We start from the raw sequence: 20852 nt of genomic DNA, 5'->3' as shown, positions 1-20852 counted from the left end.
GGTTTCCCTAAAATTATAAAGGTAGGTATATAAGTTAAATTATTGGATATACACTATGTTTTTTTTTGGTAGTATGATATACACTATGTTTAAATGAACAGATAAATAGCCAAACAACAAAGTCCATTCATAATTCATAACTTGAAATACAAATATCAAATAACACGAAGCAAAAAACAAAAAAAGCTTAGTTTGATTGCTTAGTTTATCATACATCTAAAACAACAAACTAAACAAAATATATATGTTCCCACAAATTATGATGCTCGTACATCAAAACTATATGGAGTACTTGTACATATTATAACATGAAATGGGAAATTGGATAATAAGACAAAATAGATACAACGAAAATACTACTAGTTCAAAAAAAAGAAAGAAGTTAGATGGGAATGGCTCTGGTGACTTTCGGGTATACAACAGTGGCAGGATGACCCATGATTCTGCGACCTTTGCTATGCTTAAAGATGTAAACAAGAGCCCCCACCGGCCACTCCACCACCCCGGCGACGACAAACGCCACGAACCCGAGCGTTGGCCCCACCACCTTACACCGGCACGGGTTGCTTCTAGTTCTAGTTCTAGTTCTAACCATCTTTAATTTCAAGCAAAATAAATTAGCTAGAGCTTGTAGTTGTAATTTTGTTTGATGCTTGATTTTTTGTTCTTGTTGTTGAAGTATATTAATTGAATTGAACCTTGTTGTTCCTTTTATAATGTTTGCAGGTTAAGTATTATTGGTGCACGTATCTTACTTGCTTTGGCGGTTTCGCATGTGCCTTGTCTCCTTTTATTCCTTGCTTTGCTTTATTTTATTTACGGATGTACCATCGCATGTCGACAAGTCTCCAGTTATATATATATATATGGGATATGATAGAAGACACATTTTATGAAGGTGTCTTTTATCAAGTTACTCTATGAGCATTTGTGAAAAGACACCAACTTACTTTTATGAAGGTGTCTTTTAGCAAAGTTATAACTAAAAAGTGAAAATCACACCTTAAGGTGTGACTTGTTAAAAGACACCACCAAAGGGTGGCTTGTAACAAAATCCTATATATATATATATATATATATATATATATATATATATATATATATATATATATATATATATATATATATATATATATATAGGGTTATGATAGAAGACACCTTTTATGAAGGTGTCTTTTATCAAGTTACTCTATAAGCATTTACGAAAAGACACCAACTTACTTTTATGAAGGTGTCTTTTAGCAAAGTTATAACTAAAAAGTAAAAATCACACCTTAAGGTGTGACTTGTTAAAAGACACCACCAAAGGGTGGCTTGTAACAAAACCCATATATATATATATATATATATATATATATATATATATATATATATATATATATATATATATATATATATATATATAAGAGCTTGTCAAAAAAAAAGAGTTAAAAATGTTTTTGGTCCTTACATTTTGCGCCTCATTGAAGAATAGTCTCTACATTTCATTAAATGTTTTTAAAATGCTTACATTTTATCTCCGTTATCATAATTAGTCCTTGCTATTAATTCACTAACGGAATGTTGATGTGTCATTTAGTGGGTCCCAATTATTGTAAGGTTAAATATGTTTTTAGTCCCTACATTTTGCGTGACTTTGAAAAAATAATCCTTGCATATCAATAAATGTTTTTAAAATCCCTAAAATAATAAGGACTATGGTGGATCATTGTAAGATAAGTCCTTCATAATCTAATGGTAACTTTTTTTTTAAAAGATCAAACAGTTAAAATTTAAAAAATGAATGAAGTCTATGGTGGACCACTCTTAAGGTTGGTCCACCATAAACATTTGAAGTTAAACTTAACGGTCAAAGATTTATTTGGCAAACAGAGGAAAAAGTAAGGAATTAAAATGCTATTTTTATTAATTGTACGACCAAAATGAAAACATGAAATTAAATAAGGGATCAAACGATCTAATAAGCCAAAACAAGAGAAGTCACAGTATAATGAACCATGTACGAGAAAAAAAATATAACATACCCGTAAGGAGGAGGAAAAAAAAAAGAGAAATTTGTTTAGATGACCTATAAAGAAATCATCAACCAACAAAGCACCCATAAGGCCATAAGTGTACGAGTTGAAATTGCTTCAACTCTATTCAACTCCCATTCTTTTCATAGTCTAATATTCACAATTGATTTTGAGAAAAAAGAACATCTATATTACTTCCAAAGTTTAACAACGTTGTATTTAACTTATGGTTTTACTACAAATTTTCACCGATCACCTTTGCAAAACAATACATTTCATTCCAAAAACTTAAGACCGTATGAAATGACAATCATCAATTTTCCTCATTATTTCAGTAATTTCTGCCAAGGTCAAAATTATGGTACACTATTAAGCTTATGAGTTTGGATATGTTTGGATCCTCGGCAGCCTTATTATCTACCGCTGCATTTGTCCTTTATCCTCGTGAATTTAACTCAGTTGGTCGGAACAATGCATAATATATATATATATAAAGGTTTGAGGTTCAAACTCCAACTACCAAAAGAAAATCTAACGCTGCCTATACCGTAGGTATATCGTTCGATTAATTAATTCAACGACTTTGATTAGATGAAAAATTAATACACAAAATATTGATTCAATTTCAGATTCCTCTTTTTCGACTTGTTCATCAATACATCATGCTAATCTCTTCGAATAATCTAAACATTCCGATTTCTTATACTGCTATCAAATTCAATTTTCATTTCAATTATCAATTCTTCTAAAACTTGAAGACATCACAACCCCACATATACGCAATGCAAAAAAAACACATGAAAATAAATTGCTGAAAAAACAGTGGTAATCCCATTAAAATAATCTCATCAAAGTAAAGATGAGACAACAGAACCCAGCAAAGGTTACTTAGGAGGTTGGTTGGGCTTGTTGGGGGATTTGTTAACCACGGCGAGATGCAATCGCAATAAGGGGGGTAGCAAGGGGGTCAAGATCCTCTCCATTTATAACTTTTTCCATTTGTTGCAATTTGGAGAGAGATAGACACATAAAAAAATAAGGAAAATGATAACATATGCCCTTAGGGCACATGATAAGAAATTTAAAATAGAAACAATTGTCTTAAAAGTTGTGCATTCAACTTTATTCAACATTTAAAAGTCAAAATTTTGTTGTTTTCTATGAAAAGTTTCTAATTTTAAATTCCTTAACTTGTGCCCTAAGGGCACAAGATAACAAGACCCAAAAAATAATGATGGTGGGATCCACTTAGTGATAGGACCCATCACTTATTTTTGTGTCTATCTCTCTCCAAATTGCAACAAATGGAAAAAGTTATAAATGGAGAGGATCTTTACCCGTAGCCAGGACCTGAGTCGGGGCTCAAACATTTGTTGAATGCGTAATTATGTGTCGGATTGATATTTTGATGCATCCAAATTGCAAATATATTCAAGTGTGTCTCTTTTATTAGTTTTTATCCTTGAATTTATTTTTAAATCATCAATTTAATACTTGTTTCTTCAATTTAATACATAAAACTACTAAAAAAAAGTCACACATAAATTTGTTTGCAATTTCAATGCATTTATAGACTACAGTGGCAGTTTCACATACATCCAGAACTAAGATAGTTGTTTTGTCTATTTAAAGACAAAATAGAAATTAATAGTTTTAAGGAAAAACGTCGATCATCACAGTCTTCGTGCACATTTTGTCCAGTTTACCAATTACTTGGGTGACACAAGGGCGCGACACAGGGTGCGTCGATCATTTCTACAGTTACTATGGCTTCTTTGTGTTTGGCTGGTGTGGAATGCGCGAAATAATAGACTTTTTAATAATTCTCACACTCCCAATATGGAGCTTATAGATAAGGTTAAGTTCCATTCTTACTGGTGGTTGAAGGTTAATAATGCCGCTTTTGTTTTTGGTTGTCAGCAGTGGTGGTCGAAACAGTTAACTTGTTTGGGTATCGGCTAACTGCTTGTTTGTGTAATTGCTTAATAGAAACTCTGTATTTTGAGTGTCTACTTTAGTACGTCTTCTCCCTACTTGTGTGGATATATATACCATTTTTTATTCTTAAAAAAAGATTTAAGGAAAAACGTAGTAAAATTATAAATGTTAATATATAAGTTAGATTATAGGATATCCACTATTTTTAAATGAACATATATATAGCCAAACAACAATGTCCATTCATAACTCATAACTTGAAAAACAAATATCAAATAACACGAAGCAAAAAAAGCTTAGTTTGATTGCTTAGTTTATCATACATCTAAAACAGCAAACTAAACAAAACATATATGTTCCCACAAATTATGATGCTCGTACATCAAAACTGTATGGAGTACATGTACATATTATAACATGAAATGGGAAATTGGATAACAAGACAAAATAAATACAACGAAAATACTACTAATTTACATAAAAAGTTAGATGGGAATGGCTCTGGTGACTTTCGGGTATACAACATGGGCAGGATGACCCATGATTCTGCGACCTTTGCTATGCTTAAAGATGTAAACAACAGCCCCAACCGGCCACTCCACCACCCCGGCAACGACAAGCGCCACGAACCCAACCGTTGGCCCCACCACCTTACGCCGGCCCGGGTTGCTTCTAGTTCTAGTTCTAACCATCTTTAATTTCAAGCAAAATAAATTAGCTAGAGCTTGTAATTGTAATTTTGTTTGATGCTTGATTTTTTGTTCTTATTGTTGAAGTATATTAATTGAATTGAACCTTGTTGTTCCTTTTATAATGTTTGCAGGTTAAGTATTATTGGTGCACGTATCTTACTTGCTTTGGCGGTTTCACATGTGCCTTGTCTCTTTTTATTCCTTTGCTTTATTTTATTTACGGATGTACCATCGCATGTCGACAAGTCACGGCTTTCTTTTATTTACGGATGTACCATCGCATGTCGACAGTTGAATTTGCACTGATCCATTAAAAATACTTTTTTGGTTTAAATACTCCATCCGTCTGTTAATGTAACCACCCATTTGATTTTATTTTTGTCCCTAAATGTAACCCCCTTTTCAAATTACTAGATGCATTTATTACTTTTTTCCTAAACATACCCCTAATTAATACTACTAATTTGTCTTGAAATATGAATAGTCAAATTTATTACACATACAAATAAAGGACAGTTTGATAATATTAATATACAAAACAAACATATTAATTACACTGATAACTTTTCTGAAGAAATGTGAAAAAAACAAGAGGGGGTTACATTAAGGGACGGAGGGAGTATGTTATTAGTCCCTGTAGTTTAACCAAATTTTGGCATTAGTCCCTGAATTTTTTTTTGTTTGGCATTAGCCCCTGCACTTTGTAAAATATTTGGTTTTGGTCCTTCTCTTAAGTCCAAGTTAAAAAAAAGGAAAAACTAACGGTGTTCCACGTGGACCAATCATTCCACGCCACGTGGCACACTAAAAGACAAAAAAAAATTCCAATTTTTTTATTATTATTTTTTGATTTAAAAATATCATTAGTCTTTTCACTTTCAACATTTATTAATATTAGTCTTTGCACTTCGGTATTGGTTCATGAATATTTTTTTTTTTAAAAAAAAAATTCACATTATTATTCTGTTCATTTTTTTATTAAGAGTAATTATAAAAATAAAAAAAAATCTTTTTTAAAGAAGGAATAAGCTGTAATTATTTGACAAAAATAAGGTTTAATTGTATAGCATAGTCATTTAGAACTGTAGAAAAAAAAACGTTGTAAAAAAATTCAATGTTGTAGATTTGGAAATATATATTTTTTAAAGAAGATTTGGGAAATAGCTTAAAATATTAAAAACTGGGGTATATAAACAAAGTATAATTACGGGAGGCAAATTATATATTAAAACTTTTTTTTTATTTTGTATCAACGTAGCTTAAAAAACTCATAATACAAATATCTTTGTTTTATAAAATCAACGTCCCAAATCTTTTTCTAACTTTGAACCCGTAAAGTATAATTTATATAATTAGATAAAATCTAAATATACGTATTTAAGTAAAAGAATAATGAATAAAATAAGACTCATTCTAGTTACACCCTTAAAATATCTAGTTACACCCAAAATTCCATTCATATTTTATCATATTACAAAAATAGCCTTTGTCCCATACGTGAACTCAGTTAACTAAAACCTTGTAAATTGTAAATTATGAAGGTGTACGTAAAATTAATTTACGTGAAGGTGTGCGTAAAATTAATTTACGTTGGTGTACGTAAAATTAATTTACGTTGGTGTAGTTTTAACTCTATATGCACGCACTGAAATTGAATTCACGGACCTTCATTTGCTAGTCTTTTCTTAATTGGTAATTTGTATGTTGTTTGGTCATTGTCCGTTCAATGGAGGTCTCCTTTCAAGTAATAGGCATTGTAAATTTTGCTGTAACATAGAAGGCTTGCTGCAACTGTATAATTTTTGGATCTGTTAGTTTTGAATTTGTAACCAATTGTATGATTAAGTTTCGTTCTTTAAGATCTTGTCTTGGATTGGTATTAGTTATAGCATTCTCAGTCACATCTTGTAACTGGGTTGATTCTTAATAAATTGTCTTTTTGTTTCTTAAAAAAAAAAAAGAGGAAAGGGTGAATTGAAGTGGGGAATGATTGGGAAGGGAGAAGGAGGACATTCGCGGTTGAATTGAAGATGATTAGCATGAGAATGAGTGTATAATTTTTGAATTTTATGAAACCTTCACGAAGAAGAGGAGGAGGAAAATGAAATGGAGAAAGTCATGTAAAGGAAAAAGAACAAGGAGAAGAAGAAGAGGGGAAGAAAGTTAAAAGTAATTGTTGGAAATTTAGAAAGTAAATAAGGGTGTTTTGGTCATCATGGGGTGTAACCAAAAATACCTTGGGTGTAATCAGAAAAACTCATAAAATAATAATTAAAAAACTGAAATATTTTTTTGTTTTTTAGTGTGCCACGTGGCGTGGAATGATTGGTCCACGTGGCACACGGTTAGTTTTGCCTTTTTTTTAACTTGGACTTAACAGAAGGATTAAAACCAAATATTTTATAAAGTGCGAGGATCAATGCCAAACAAAAAAAGTGCAGGGACCAATGCAAAAATTTGGTGAAACTGCGAGGACTAATGACATATTTAAGTCTACTTTTTTTTTAAGAAGCAAAATAAAGATTTACTCCCTCCTTCCAATTTTTTAGTAGTAGGTTAAAAGAACTTAAAAAATTAAATGGTCACTTTAGTTTGGTCTCTGACTATGTATCTCACTGTCACAAAAATCTTTGATTCAGAGTTAAATATAAAGTAGTTCCTGAATGTGGATTTCCATTATTAGTTTAGTCTTTGGCGTTAAAAACTTTTGTTAACTCATGAGGCGTCAAAACGTTTTGTGTTCATAAGGTGCATGAGGTATCACAAAAACTAATGTGAAAGTATAAAAGCGTCACTTTGGTTTCTGAACCGAAAATCAATATCCCAAATTGAATCCTCAAATCCCTAAATCACGAATTTAATCCTCAAATCCTTAACCCCTTAAATATCATCTAATTCCATATTTTGTTCAAAATCAAATCATTCATTAAACACCAAAAATAAATCACATAATGGTGGGCGTTGGTGCAAACTCGTCCAAATAAAGTGTTGCTTATTCGTCAAGAACTATGTCATCTTCCTCAATGAAAATGTCCTGAGCATATAGAATAAATAAACAAAGAGAAAATGTTAAAACAGTCCTTAAAGTCCCTGATTGTGCATACTTACTATCAGTTAGGTCCCTGAGAATAAACATTCATTATCACTAAGGTCCCTAACAAACCTTGGGTATTAATGTTGAAGTGAATGTTGTTGATAATGATTTTTCTAACGATAATGATAGTTACCATGCATTCTTAAGAGCTAAGGAGCCATGTTAGTGCCGATGATGAAGGTGATGGAAATGAAAGACAAGTTTTCGCTCAGTTTAATTCAAATGCAAAGTTTGTCAGCTTCAATTGGACCTAGGAATGGAATTTGAAACTTTGGATATATTCAAAGTAGTTGTGAGGAACTACATTGTATACCATAGAAGTGATATAAAGTGGTTGAAAAATGACAAACAAAGGTGCAAAGTTGTATGCAATTAGGATGAAGAATGCAAATCAATGATGGAAAAGGTGCGTACTTTTTATAGTAGTGGCTGATTTTATATGTGTTTTGTGATGTTGCCACTTTATGCATGTAAGTGTTTACTATCAGGGACTTTAGTGACAATAAGTGTTTATTGTCAGGGACCTAACTGATAGTAAGTATACACGGTCAGTGATCTTAATGACTATTTTAATGTTTTCTGTTTGTTTTTTTATATGCTCATGACAACTTCATTGAGGAATATGACCCAGTTCTTGACAAATGAGCAACGCTTCGTTGGGGCGAGTTTGAACCAACATTCATCATAATGTGATTCGATTTTGGTGTTTAATGGAAGATTTGATTTTGAACAAAAGAGAGAGAATTAGATGAGATTTAGGGAGTAAATTCGGGATTCATGGATTTTGGGATTTGAGATTTAATTTTGGAATCTTGATTTTAGGTTAAGGTACCAAAGTGACCATTTTCATCTTTCACTTTATTCTCTGTGACACCTAATGCATCTTGTCAGCACAAAACATTTGTCACCTCATCAGGTGCAAAGTTGTATGCAGTTAGGATGAAGAATGCAAATCAATGATGGAAAAGGTGCGTACTTTTTATAGTAGTGGCTGATTTTATATGTGTTTTGTGATGTTGCCACTTTATGCATGTAAGTGTTTACTATCAGGGACTTTAGTGACAATAAGTGTTTATGGTCAGGGACCTAACTGATAGTAAGTATACACGGTCAAGGACCTTAATGACTATTTTAATGTTTTCTGTTTGTTTTTTTATATGCTCATGACAACTTCATTGAGGAATATGACCCAGTTCTTGACAAATGAGCAACGCTTCGTTGGAGCGAGTTTGAACCAACATTCATCATAATGTGATTCGATTTTGGTGTTTACTGGAAGATTTGATTTTGAACAAAAGAGAGAGAATTAGATGAGATTTAGGGAGTAAATTCGGGATTCAGGGATTTTGGGATTTGAGATTTAATTTGGGAATCTTGATTTTAGGTTAAGGTACCAAAGTGACCATTTTCATCTTTCACAGTGACACCTAATGCACCTTGTCAGCACAAAACATTTGTCACCTCATCAGTTAACAAAATTTTTTAACGTCAGAGACTAAATTGATAATAGAAGTGCATATTCAAGGACTGCTTTGTATTTAATCTTGTGTCATGGTCCTTTGTGGCAACGAGGTGTACAGTCAGATACTAAAGTGACCATTTACTCATTAAAAAACACGAATATTAAGAAAAATTGTTGAAATAGTAAAGTTGTCACAAATATATATGCCTATTATCATATTATATTTTGTGCGTAGATATATTTAATGTTAACTTTTCACATACTAAGATATATTGATAGTATTAATAAATGGTATAGTTGAAAAAGTGTAATAAATACATCTAAAAATCTGTAGATGGTCTTATGTTAAACAGGGCCGGCCCAACGCTAGTTAAAAAATATATTAATATTTCATTTTTATTTAAATTTAATTTTTTTATAAATTTTGAGATACAAAATCATTTATTAAATTATCATAATCAATTTCATTCAACATTTATTTTTCAATCAACAATAAAGACAATTCATTTAATCTTTGTTGAAACATTGTAAATGTGAAATGGGAAAACCAAAAGCTTAAAAAATTGAAGCAGACAAAGGAATGAATGATGAAACAGTTGTTGTGTTACTCAGGTTTCAAAGAGAAAGTCAACTTAAACAAAAATATACAAAGAGTTTATTTTTTCTCAAAAGAAAACAAATTAGCATCAGAATTCTTTTGATAAAATGGGATGGAAGACCTTTTTTTTTCTCAGTGGCCATTGTGTCTTTCTCCGAGGTCTTTTTTCAGGAATTGTCTCACTATAGACTATTGAACCTATCACTGATTAGAGGCCTTATTTATTTATTAAAAAGATAATAAAATTTCGTGACATAAAGCCCTTGCTTGGACCAGCGCTGATATTAAAGAACAAACAATTTTTTTTTTTATAAATAGTCTTACAATTAGTGACAGAAGCACCGTTAAATTTACAAAACCACAAAGCACGATAAGCACTTTGAGATGATCAAGTTACGATTAATAATCTATATGATTTCATTTGCTCTAAAACTAACACCCAACTTTTTTAAGCATCATAACTACACAAATAGAGCATGAGCATGAGGGATAACATTGAATGGTATTTGTACAATTAATTTCAGACACTTTTGTGACAATATTTTTTTCCTAGCATCATAAGTCACTATGTTATCAAGTTTTGTTTTGTCCTTTATTTTATTTTTTTACCATTAGAGTGTGTCTATGTGATGTAATTGAGTTTGATTAATTTATGTGATAGAATTTCACGGAGCAATGTAGCTTTCAGATAACTTAATCTTTTAAAAACAAGTTTTTAGTACTCAATATTCAGTGCAAATAATAAATATATAAACTCACGGAGTCATATATAGGTTGCATATTACAATCGTAGTTGGTTAAAGTTTCTTATAGATTACTTAAGTAAATCAAGCAACTCAAAACAATTCTTCTATTGAAGATGTTCTAGGAGTCTTACACATGATATGAAGGAGTAGTTTTACATTGATATAAAGTTCATTTTACTTTTGAAATATTAAATACACGACTTATAAAAGTTGGCTTTATAAAAGGTGGAACATCAGAAGTTGGCTATACAGAAGGTTGAAGTGTTGACCAATGCCTCATCGTGTATTGATGGCAGTGATACTTGTAAACACTTTGACGAAGTAATGGATGTACTAGAAGTTAGAAGTATGTGGTATAAATAGTGTGTACTTTTTCCTCTTTTTTCAAGATCTATTTATAGTGAAGTAGAAAGTCTCTAAGGAGTTGGGTGTTAGTGATCAAAATTATAATGGTCCTGATGTCTCCTGGATATTCTCCCTTTTGGTCTCCGCTCTGTGTTCACGTTGTCTCTTGCTAGTCGTTTGTTGGCTTGTTGAAGAAGCTTTAACCCTCTTTGAATGAGCAAATTAATAAGGGAAATTCTATTTCCACTCTCCAATTGCTCTCCTACGCCCAACTTTTTGGATTATAAAATATAAAATATGGAGGGCTTTTGTCTAAAATAAATAAATTGACTTATATTTTCTCCTAAAATAAAGGAGTTGACTCTTGCACTTTTAATATCATCGTATTAGCATTAGTGTTACTTTCTACAATTTTATAATCTTTATCCATGATTCCAAAAGATCTACTCTTTTGAATTTAATTCAAACACGTATGTTAAATTACTCCCCTAAAAAATGTAAAGGTGTAAGTTAAGAAGTATACTCTTATTTTGACCAAAAATCATATTTTGATAAAAGATATAAAGAAGTAAGTTAATAAAGTTACTCTCATTTTGACCAAAAAATGTATTTTTCACCATTTTAAGTCTTTTTGTGTTGAAGGAACCACTTTAAGTCGCTTGAAATTAAAGTATAATTTAGAAATTTCACATTATTTTAAAAAATAAATAAAATGCACAACCGCTTGATACCTAACGCATTTTATCGCTTGATTTCACTTAATTAAACAAGCCTCTTTCAAAAACCGAGTGAGAACGACATTTGTATGTAAAAATAGTAAGAATAAACGGTAACTATTAAAACATAATGTAAATGAGTCATGTGTCAATTATATATCAATTCTCACTCACTCCTTTCATCCAATTCTCACTTCTTGGTAACCCTCACTTCTTGGTAACCCTTCTACTTCCTTCCCACAAAAATAACGCCACCAGAAAAGAGGTATTACGCTCATATCCAACATCTACTATTTTTTAAATGAAGAGATATATAGGCAAACAACAAAGTCCATTCATAACTTGAAAATACAAATATCAAATAACACGAAGCAAAAAAAAGTTCTTAGTTTGATTGCTTAGTTTATGATGCATCTAAAACAGCAAAACTATATGGAGTACATTTTATAACATGAAATGGGAAATTGGGTTAAAATACAAAATAAATACAACGAAATACTACTAATTTATAGAATGAAAGTTAATTATATGGGGATGGCTCTGTTGACTTTTGGGTATACAACAGTGGCAGGATGACCCATAATTTTGCGACCCTTCCTATGCTTAAAGATATAGACAAAAGCCCCAACCGGCCACTCCACCACCGCCGCCGCGACAAACGCCACGAACCCGAGTGTTGGCCCCACCACCTTACACCGGCACGGGTTGCTTCTTGTACCACACTCCACGCATATTGGAACTCCTACGCCAACCATCTTTAGTTTCAATAAAAATCAAATGAGCTAGTAGTGATTTTATTTATATGTTTGATGCTTAATTTGTTGTTGTTTGATGCTTAATTTGTTGTTGTTCTTGTTGTTGAAGTTTGTTTTGTTAATTGAACCTTGTTGTTCTTAACCTTTTTTATAATGTTTGGTTGGTTTCATTTTCGTGAACAGTGTTGGATGGGTGCGGTGATGTGTTACTGCTACGTGTCTGCAGCTTAAGTATTATTGGTGCAGGTGTCATAGTTTGCATTGGCTGTTCGACACGTGTTTTGTCTCTTTTCGTTCCATGCTTTATTTTAGGTAGTAGAATCAAAACGTGCCTAGTTCATGGATTGCATGAGTCATGGAAATAACGATATGGGTCACTGGATGGAGAAACTCTTGTGTGAACTAGGACCAAAAAATTTGGTTTGGTCACACATAGAGTTTTTGCCTTCTCTCTTTTCACAAATAAACAAATACTTTTCATTTTTTCTCTCTTCTCTCTCTTCTTTCTTTGGTTGTGACCAAAGAAAATTTCTTAGTCCTGGACCACCTAAAAATTCCTCCACTAGATAAGCAAGGGTATCCTAAATAATGATATGGGTCGAAGAAATGGTGGATATTGTCATTTTTTTTTTGTCAGTGTGGATATTGTCATTTTTATTATTAAAGTTTCTTGAACTTATTTCTTTCCACGAGACTAAAACCGTATAAAACCAAATTAATTCAATAGTGCCGCAATTGCACTTCCAAGAGCCGACATGGATTAAAAGTCACAGTGAAAAAACAGATGAGTCGCATCCTCCAAATTAATTGAACAATGACATTTAAAATTGTCTTTTATAGTTTAATGAGTCACATAGTTACTACCTCCGTCCCTAATTATAAGACCCTTTTGAGAATTTTTTTTGTCCCTTTTTATAAGACCCTTTTGCTATTTCCAACTACATTAATTATTTCTTTACATACATGCCCCTATTTATTATACATCTTTTTCTTCAATAAGCAATAAATAACATGTTGAAAACATAAACCAACCCTCTCTCTTAAAGGATAAAATTGTAAAACCAATAGTAATTACAAACATATTTAATACAAATATCCACTATCTTAATTCCCGTTATTTTTTCAAAAGGGTCCTATAATTAGGGACGGAGGTAGTATTAAGTATTTATAATAGGGACTAAGTTGTTGAGTCTCCAATGAGAATGTAAAAATCTATTATGGTATAATTTTTTTTTATCATAGGACTAAAAAAAAAATGCAAAAAATTTGTGAAAGAGAAACTTAAAATTTCACTCAAATAATTATTTAAGTGTAATTTCAAATAAAAATTGTTTAAACTCACACATACATAATTAAAAAACTAAAAGAGAAAATAATAAAATAAGGTGACTAAATTATTTATTTTTTACTTTTTTTTTGAGGGATTATTTTTTACTTTTTATTTGTGTTCAAATAATTTTTATATGGAGTTCTGTCCACATAAGACTTGTTTGTAATCCGCAGTCTTCTTCTCTTTTTATTTTTGATTTAATTGCACTTTCATCACTCTATTTTACTAGTCTCCTGAAATTAGCACCACTCTTTCAAAATCAAACATTCCTGCCTTTATTTGAACATTTATTACAGTCGTGGTCCTTACCCAAATTTTTGGTCTTGCAAGGTATGATGTGATATATTTTGGGGTAATGTTATTTTGGTTCTAGAATGTATGACGAGTGGTCAAAATAGACTCTAAATGTATTAAAATTCTAAAATAATTTTTGATTGTATACTTCATTTGTACCAATTTTGACGTTAAAATAGCACCTCAATGTTGACATTAACTATTTTCATTAAGGACGATGGACGAATGTAGTTCATTGCTTGGTGTGGCTATAGCAACACCAAATTTTCCACCATTTTTTTGAATGACAACTTACAGTAGTCTGCTGTTAATTAGATTAATATTTTTATTTCTTTGTTTGAATTTGAACTCACGACCTCCAATTCTTTAACTCTTAATTCAAATCAGTTGAACTACATAACTCCAAAAAGAGAGCTAAGCCTATCGATATGAATCGAAACACTTTCACCCCAATTTTCTTAACATTCAAGAGTAAAAAAAAAAGCATAATAGAGAACTATGGTTGTTTTTTCGTGGGTTTTGGTCCATATAAATAATAAAACAAATTATATAAATAAAGTAGCATGAAATAAGTAATATTTTTTTTTTGGTACAATGAAATAAGTAATATTAAATTAAAGGGTAAATACAGACTTTGGTCCCTTAACTTATTTTTGCGTTTCATTTTGGTCCCTTAACTTTAAACTGTCTCAATTTGGTCCCTTAAGTATCTCTCCGTTTACCAAAATGGCCCCTTCTGTGAGTTTTTTTCAAAAAAACGTTAACTTTGCCAGGTTAGAGAGAGAATGAAGAAAACGTAGAGAGAGAAGGAGAAAGAAAACCCAGTAATACACCATAACACCATAAGCCTTTTTCTTCTTCCATAGATCTTCTCATAATACCAGCAAAACACTTTCTTCATCTTCCATTGGTCTTCTCATAACACCATCTAATGATTGGGTACTGAAATCATGTTCCAATTCTCCTTCATCTGTGTTCCTCTTTTGCTGCTGCTGAAGAAGAAACAAATTGCCTCCAAATTGCAACCCAGATGGACAAAGCCAAATCTGAAGCTTATTGAATTCAACTGAGGTTGTTGCTGTTGAATCTGAAGTCCGAAGTCCACTCCCTCTTCTTCCTTCTTCATCTTTTTTCTTCTTCTTGCATGTCATACACTAATTTGGAAAAAATTAATTGAAGTTGTGGTTGCTGTTATTATTTCTGGGTTCAGTTGTATTTGATTTTCTTTTTGGATTCTATAAATTGCAATGGGTTAAATCGAAAGTGATGGTGGATACTACTCAACCGTCATCTTCGCCGGATTCGATTTTAAGATCGTATGGTGTTGATGAAATTTTGAACTCAGATTCGATTTTGAACTTGGATAGTAAAATGATGGAATTCCTCCTTCCTCCTTCTTCCTTCTTCCTTCTTCTTCCTTCCTTCCTCTTTTCTCTCTCTCACGATCTGTTCCTCTTTCCTTTTTCTTTTCTCTCTTTTTTTTTTTAATTATGATGATGATAATGAAAGAAAGCAAAAATTGTTGAATCTGATTTGGTATTGTTGTTACTGCTGTTGTTGATGTGTTGTTGTTGTTGTCACTGGTTCATTTTTTTTTTTTAGAAAGAAGATGAAGGATTGTATGGAGAAGATGAAGGAAATAAATAAGTTCTTAACAAATGACAAAATGACACGTGTACCATATTTAAAGTTTTTTATTAAACCTAACGGAAAACTAACGGAAGGGACCACTTTGGTAAACGGAGAGATACTTAAGCGACCAAATTGAGACAGTTTAAAGTTAAGGGACCAAAATGAAACGCAAAAATAAGTTAAGGGATCAAAGTCTGTATTTACCCTAAATTAAAAAGGAGTAATGATATTTTGACATCCATTTGATGACAACTTTGTTGACAACTTTGTTTTTCTCACTTTTTATTGGTCAAAAACAATGGAGAGAGAAAAAGGAAGAGAGAGGATAACAACATCATCTGAGTATGAGAGAGAAAGTTGTCCAAAAGTTGTCAAAAAATGGTTGTCAAAATATCATTTCTCATTAAAAAAAAAAGGCAATCACACTTTTTCTTAAAAACAGACGGGGACTTGATCATTAAACAAATGACCAATAATACATGTCATTTTATATATAAATAATAGATGAAAAAATGAAAAACAAAATAAGCATCAATAGACTTTTATTAAGCAATAAAATACTTAATAATAGAGGACTATAAACATTATGGTTTGTTTAGTAGCGTAGATTTGCACTTGAAGCGGAGTATAAACATTATGGTATGTTTAGTATCTTAAACTTTTACAAAGTGTTTTATGTTTGAATCTAGCATCGTCATTTGCAACTTTTAGTGTTAATAAAACATAACCAAACCAAAAATGAAATCCTAGATCCGACGTTAATAGAGACTAATATGATCGTAAGTTAATAATTATATTGATCAATGTGATAACTAGTAAGTTTATTGAAGATAAATGATCAATGTGATAACTAGTAAGTGTATATTATGGTCGGTTTATTGTTTCTAATGAGGAGTTTTATCTGTTTAATGTGTATGCCCCCTGCGAAGGGTATGCGAGACAAGTGTTATGGGATTCTTTGTCGGTACGTATTCAGTCCCTACGGGGAAAGAAGGTGTGTATATGTGGTGATTTTAATGCGGTTAGATGTAGGGAGGAAAGACGTTCAGTGACATATGCTGGTGGGGTGATGGATTTTGAGTCGTTTAATTAGTTTATAGAGGAAAATGTGTTGATTGATTTACCGTTGTGTGGATGTATGTTTACTTGGTACAAAGGTGATGGAAAGTCAATGAGTCGCCTTGATCGATTTTTATTGTCGGAGGACTGGTGCTTAGTGTGGCCTAATTGTTTACAAATTGCTCAGTTAAGAGGATTATCAGATCATTGCCCGTTGCTTCTTTCGGTGGATGAAGAAAATTGGGGTCCTCGACCTTCCCGCTTCTTGAAATGTTGGTCAGATGCTCCTGGTTATAAACAATTTGTGAGTAACACGTGGAAGTCATTGCATGTTGAAGGTTGGGGAGGTTTTGTTCTCAAAGAAAAATTCAAATTAATCAAATCGGCGTTGAAATCTTGGCATCACTACAAAAAAACGCGCTAAATTGCGGGGGTTTTAGAGCTATTTTGCGGCGGTTTTTAACCTCCGCGGAATGTTTTGCGGGATTTTTCAAAACCCCCGCTTATACTAATCCCACAAATTAATTGCGGGGGTTTTCCGTGACCGCTGGTATTCAGACCCAAAACCTCCGCAATATAAGTGTTTAATCTGCGGGAGTTTTTAACCTCCTCAAATACAAGGATATATTTTTTATTTCTTTTTTGTTTGTTTTGTGGGAGTTTTTAACCTCCTTTAATACAAAGATAATATAATTGTTTTTTGTTAAATAATTTGTTTCTTTATTTAATCTATACTAGTTTTTAATTGCAATTTATTGATATTCAGATCCAGAACCTCTCTTTCTCACTCTCGCCGCCGTGACTCTCCAGAACCTTTGTTCCAACACTCACTTTCTCCCTCTGTCACTCTCGCCGCTGTCAAACCACTCCATCACTCTCACTCTCTCCCTCCGTCACTTTCATTGTTCCATCACTGTCTCCCTCATAAAGGTATTTTTATTCTATTTTCCATAAATCAATTTGTTCAATAATTTGGGAATTAGGGTTTGATGAAATTGTCCTTCCTTTGAATTGTTTTAATGAAATTGATAATTATAGGGTTTGAGGCTTTTTATTTTGATGAAAAATCAATATTTAGAGTTCACCAATATTTTCTGCAATATTACAATTTTAAGACAATTTTAGGGTTTCACCAATATTCAACTATGATACAGAGTTTCAACTCTTGAAGTTCTTTGTGTAATTAACTTTGTTGTCTTAGGGTTGAAATAAAACTTTTGGAGTCTAGATGTAAGTAATTGAATCTGATGACATTGGAATGAATGTCAATGTACCATCGTTTATTGTGTTGGATTATTTTTTGCTGCTGTGTTGGTTATTTTTTGCTGTTGTGTTGGAAAGCTATGTTTGAACCAATTTATTATGTCTATTGTTCTATATTTCAAAAAAGCTATAGTTCAACCGGTGATGCAATGGGAATGAACAAGGTATCAAAAGGTGTACAAAACGTACTTTTTCTTCAAACCAATTTTCCCGATATGGATGTTATTGGTATATCAGGTAAATATTACATCATATGAATAACTCTTGTTTTGATTATTTGTATTTGTGTTTAGTATTTTTTGGTATGTTCAAACTTATTGGTCAAATTGTGATGTAACGTGTTTTGGTAATAATAGGAAATTTTTGTTCGGACAAGAAAGCTGCGGCGGTGAATTGGATTGAAGGGAGAGGGAAATCAGTGGTGTGTGAGGCTGTAATTAAGGAAGAGGTGTTGAAGAAAGTGTTGAAGACTAGTGTGGAGTCTTTGATTGAGCTTAACATGTTAAAAAAATCTTACTGGTTCAGCCATGGCTGGTGCTCTTGGTGGATTCAATGCACATGCTAGTAATATTGTTTCTGCTATTTACTTGGCTACAGGTCAAGATCCTGCGCAGAATGTTGAGAGTTCTCAATGTATGACCATGATGGAAGCCGTGAATGATGGCAAAGGCCTTCACATCTCTGTTATTATGCCTTCCATTGAGGTATAATTAATTGTTTTAGTCTTCTTTTTTTTTGGCTGATCTATTAACTATCTCTAATGTTCAAGAATCTTTTGTAGTGACTAATTTTTAGTCGTTAATATAATAAAAAGACGGTCTTTTGGAGTGACTGCTTTTTTAGTAGTTCCCTTAAAAAAGTTTCTAGATAATGCTACTATTTTTCTAGATAATGCTACTATTTTTCTAGATAGTGCTACTATTTTTCTAGACAATGCATTATGTTATATATTATAGATAATGCTACTATTATCCTAATAATAGTTTAATTCATGTTTTAGGCAGATGGATAAGTTTATTCACTATGTCAATCAGGTACGTTGGTTTAATTTGCAGTTTGTTGCATAAAATGTTTTTCTGGAGACCTTGTTTCGCATCTTTAATGGGATTTTTGGTTTATCACCTTTTGAGTTGAAATTCATACTTGCTTTTTCGCGCCATATATACTTGTATTCTCTCAGGGTGGTATTCAACACCATCTATCAGGGGAGTTAATTATTTTTACAATGACGAAGTGAATCCTCGCTTCTCTCACTTCCCATTCATGTCCCTTCCCCTTCACTTCAAAGTTGCCACACATAATTTAGAGAGCTCCAATTTGTGTTTTAAGACAATCTGTCGGGTATGTTGATCATCCAAATGCATATTGGACTGGTTATTTTACAAGTAGGCCAAGCTTTAAAGGGTTGCGTGAGAATAATGAGTGGTTACTATCAGGTATATTGTTTGACTCATTTACTTTGAGGTAACCTGTTAAATGATTCTGAGCTCTAATATATCATTCTTACTTGGCTGGGCATTATTCATTCCTTTGAGGAATTATTCTTGACAGAACACACACACACATTAGATATGGTATTCCTACAAATTTACTTGGTTAAGTTTTGAAGTCTTTAGACATTGATTTATGCTTTTACATGACTGACTTAAGAGCATACTTGTCACAGGTTTCCAATGCGAATGTTTTTGTCTAGGACTCTCTTGGGATGGAAATTGAGTCTCAGCTTCTGCCTATATCTAATATTACTTCTTTGGTTCATCTAATGTGAGTTCTTTTATGATCCTATCTTTTGTTCCTTTCTTTGACGAAATAATACATCATGTGACTTTTTTTGGTCGAATACATCATGTGATTTATTAGATTGTATATGTCGGTAGCTTTAGATTTTAGTTTTTTTTTTCATCAAGCCAGACGAAGTAAGTTATTTTACTTTTTAATTTTGGATGATTCTAGAGAGTTAAGTACCCGTCCAAAATGATAGATGAAAATAACATTTCAAGTTTAAATTAACCAGTTTGTTGTGAATTTCTGATACAATTGTATGCCAATAAAAAGCGTTATGTTAGTTTGGTGCTTTTCTTAGATTGGTTCAGAACTTCTGATACAATTATATGCCAATAATGAGTGGTTCAGAGCACGATCAATAAAGAGCACCAATCTAGTGTGGTATTTGTTTTACTTTTTTCCGTAATTTTGTGGAAGCTTTGTCAAATATTTTAACTAATGAAGTGTTTTCTTTTTTTAATTTCAGTAGACAGATCTTGCAAGTGAGATTAATTCGCCTTTGAAGGAAGAGGATCATGTGGTGAAAGCAACGTCTGATGATTTTTAGATTATATAAAGGTTTTATATCAAACATCAAACAACAATTGGTTGATTGTAGAACTTCTAAGTTTTTAATTGTAATGGAAGGTTGAACAAGAGATATGACTCTGTTTTGTTATGATATCTCTTTTAGAGGAAGACATATTTTATGATATTATTATGAATTTGTTATGTATTGTCACAATTGATATTAGATTATATAAGGATATTTTGGACACGTTATTAGTGTTATATATTTATTTTGGAATTGAGAATATTGATAAATTTAAATCTTACAATCACTACAAAAAACGCGCTGGATTGAGGAGGTTATTTTGTGGAGGTTTTAAAAAACCCCCGCAAATTAGTTGAATCAGTGACGCATTCCCTTTTTGTTGTAACAAATGCTTATCATTCTGCGGCAGTTTAAAACCCCCTCAAAATTAAAGCAAATTTTTTCCTTTTCCACCTATCCCGCTACAGTGGCGCACTTATATTTTCGTTTCCCTCTCTTCTATTTCATTAAAAATTAAAAATAAAACAAAACCCCTTTATCACATTATCTCTGTCTCCCTCACAGATCCAGAACCTTCTCACTCTCTCTCACTG

At 32.0% G+C, this 20852-nt stretch overlaps 2 protein-coding genes and 1 pseudogene across 3 annotated transcripts; 1 reads left to right on the top strand and 2 right to left on the bottom strand.

Moving 5' to 3' along the window:
• Positions 1-106: 106 nt before the first annotated feature.
• LOC146939693 (uncharacterized) lies at positions 107-718 on the bottom strand. The gene has a single exon (XM_085753245.1). It carries the CDS (start codon positions 593-595, stop codon positions 383-385), a length of 213 nt encoding a protein of 70 aa, XP_085609371.1. The 5' UTR covers positions 596-718; the 3' UTR covers positions 107-382.
• An 11202-nt stretch (positions 719-11920) lies between these two features.
• LOC146939692 (uncharacterized) lies at positions 11921-12466 on the bottom strand. Its single transcript, XM_085753244.1, has one exon. The coding sequence runs from the start codon at positions 12359-12361 to the stop codon at positions 12131-12133; it is 231 nt and encodes a 76-aa protein (XP_085609370.1). The 5' UTR covers positions 12362-12466; the 3' UTR covers positions 11921-12130.
• Positions 12467-17426: 4960 nt separating this feature from the next.
• On the top strand, positions 17427-20481 carry LOC146939691 (3-hydroxy-3-methylglutaryl-coenzyme A reductase-like; annotated as a pseudogene). The gene is made up of 6 exons (XR_015031750.1): positions 17427-17606; positions 18067-18176; positions 18296-18643; positions 18944-18973; positions 19606-19703; positions 20191-20481. The product of XR_015031750.1 is annotated as a 3-hydroxy-3-methylglutaryl-coenzyme A reductase-like (transcript).
• The last annotated feature ends 371 nt before the right edge of the window (positions 20482-20852 follow it).

This window comes from Medicago sativa, chromosome 3 (assembly GCF_051527215.1).
Source record: "Medicago sativa cultivar Bolivia chromosome 3, Bolivia_mono, whole genome shotgun sequence".
Lineage (NCBI taxonomy): Eukaryota > Viridiplantae > Streptophyta > Magnoliopsida > Fabales > Fabaceae > Medicago > Medicago sativa.
The sequence above is the reverse complement of the archived record's forward strand: the minus strand, read 5'-3'. Positions and strand labels throughout refer to the sequence as shown.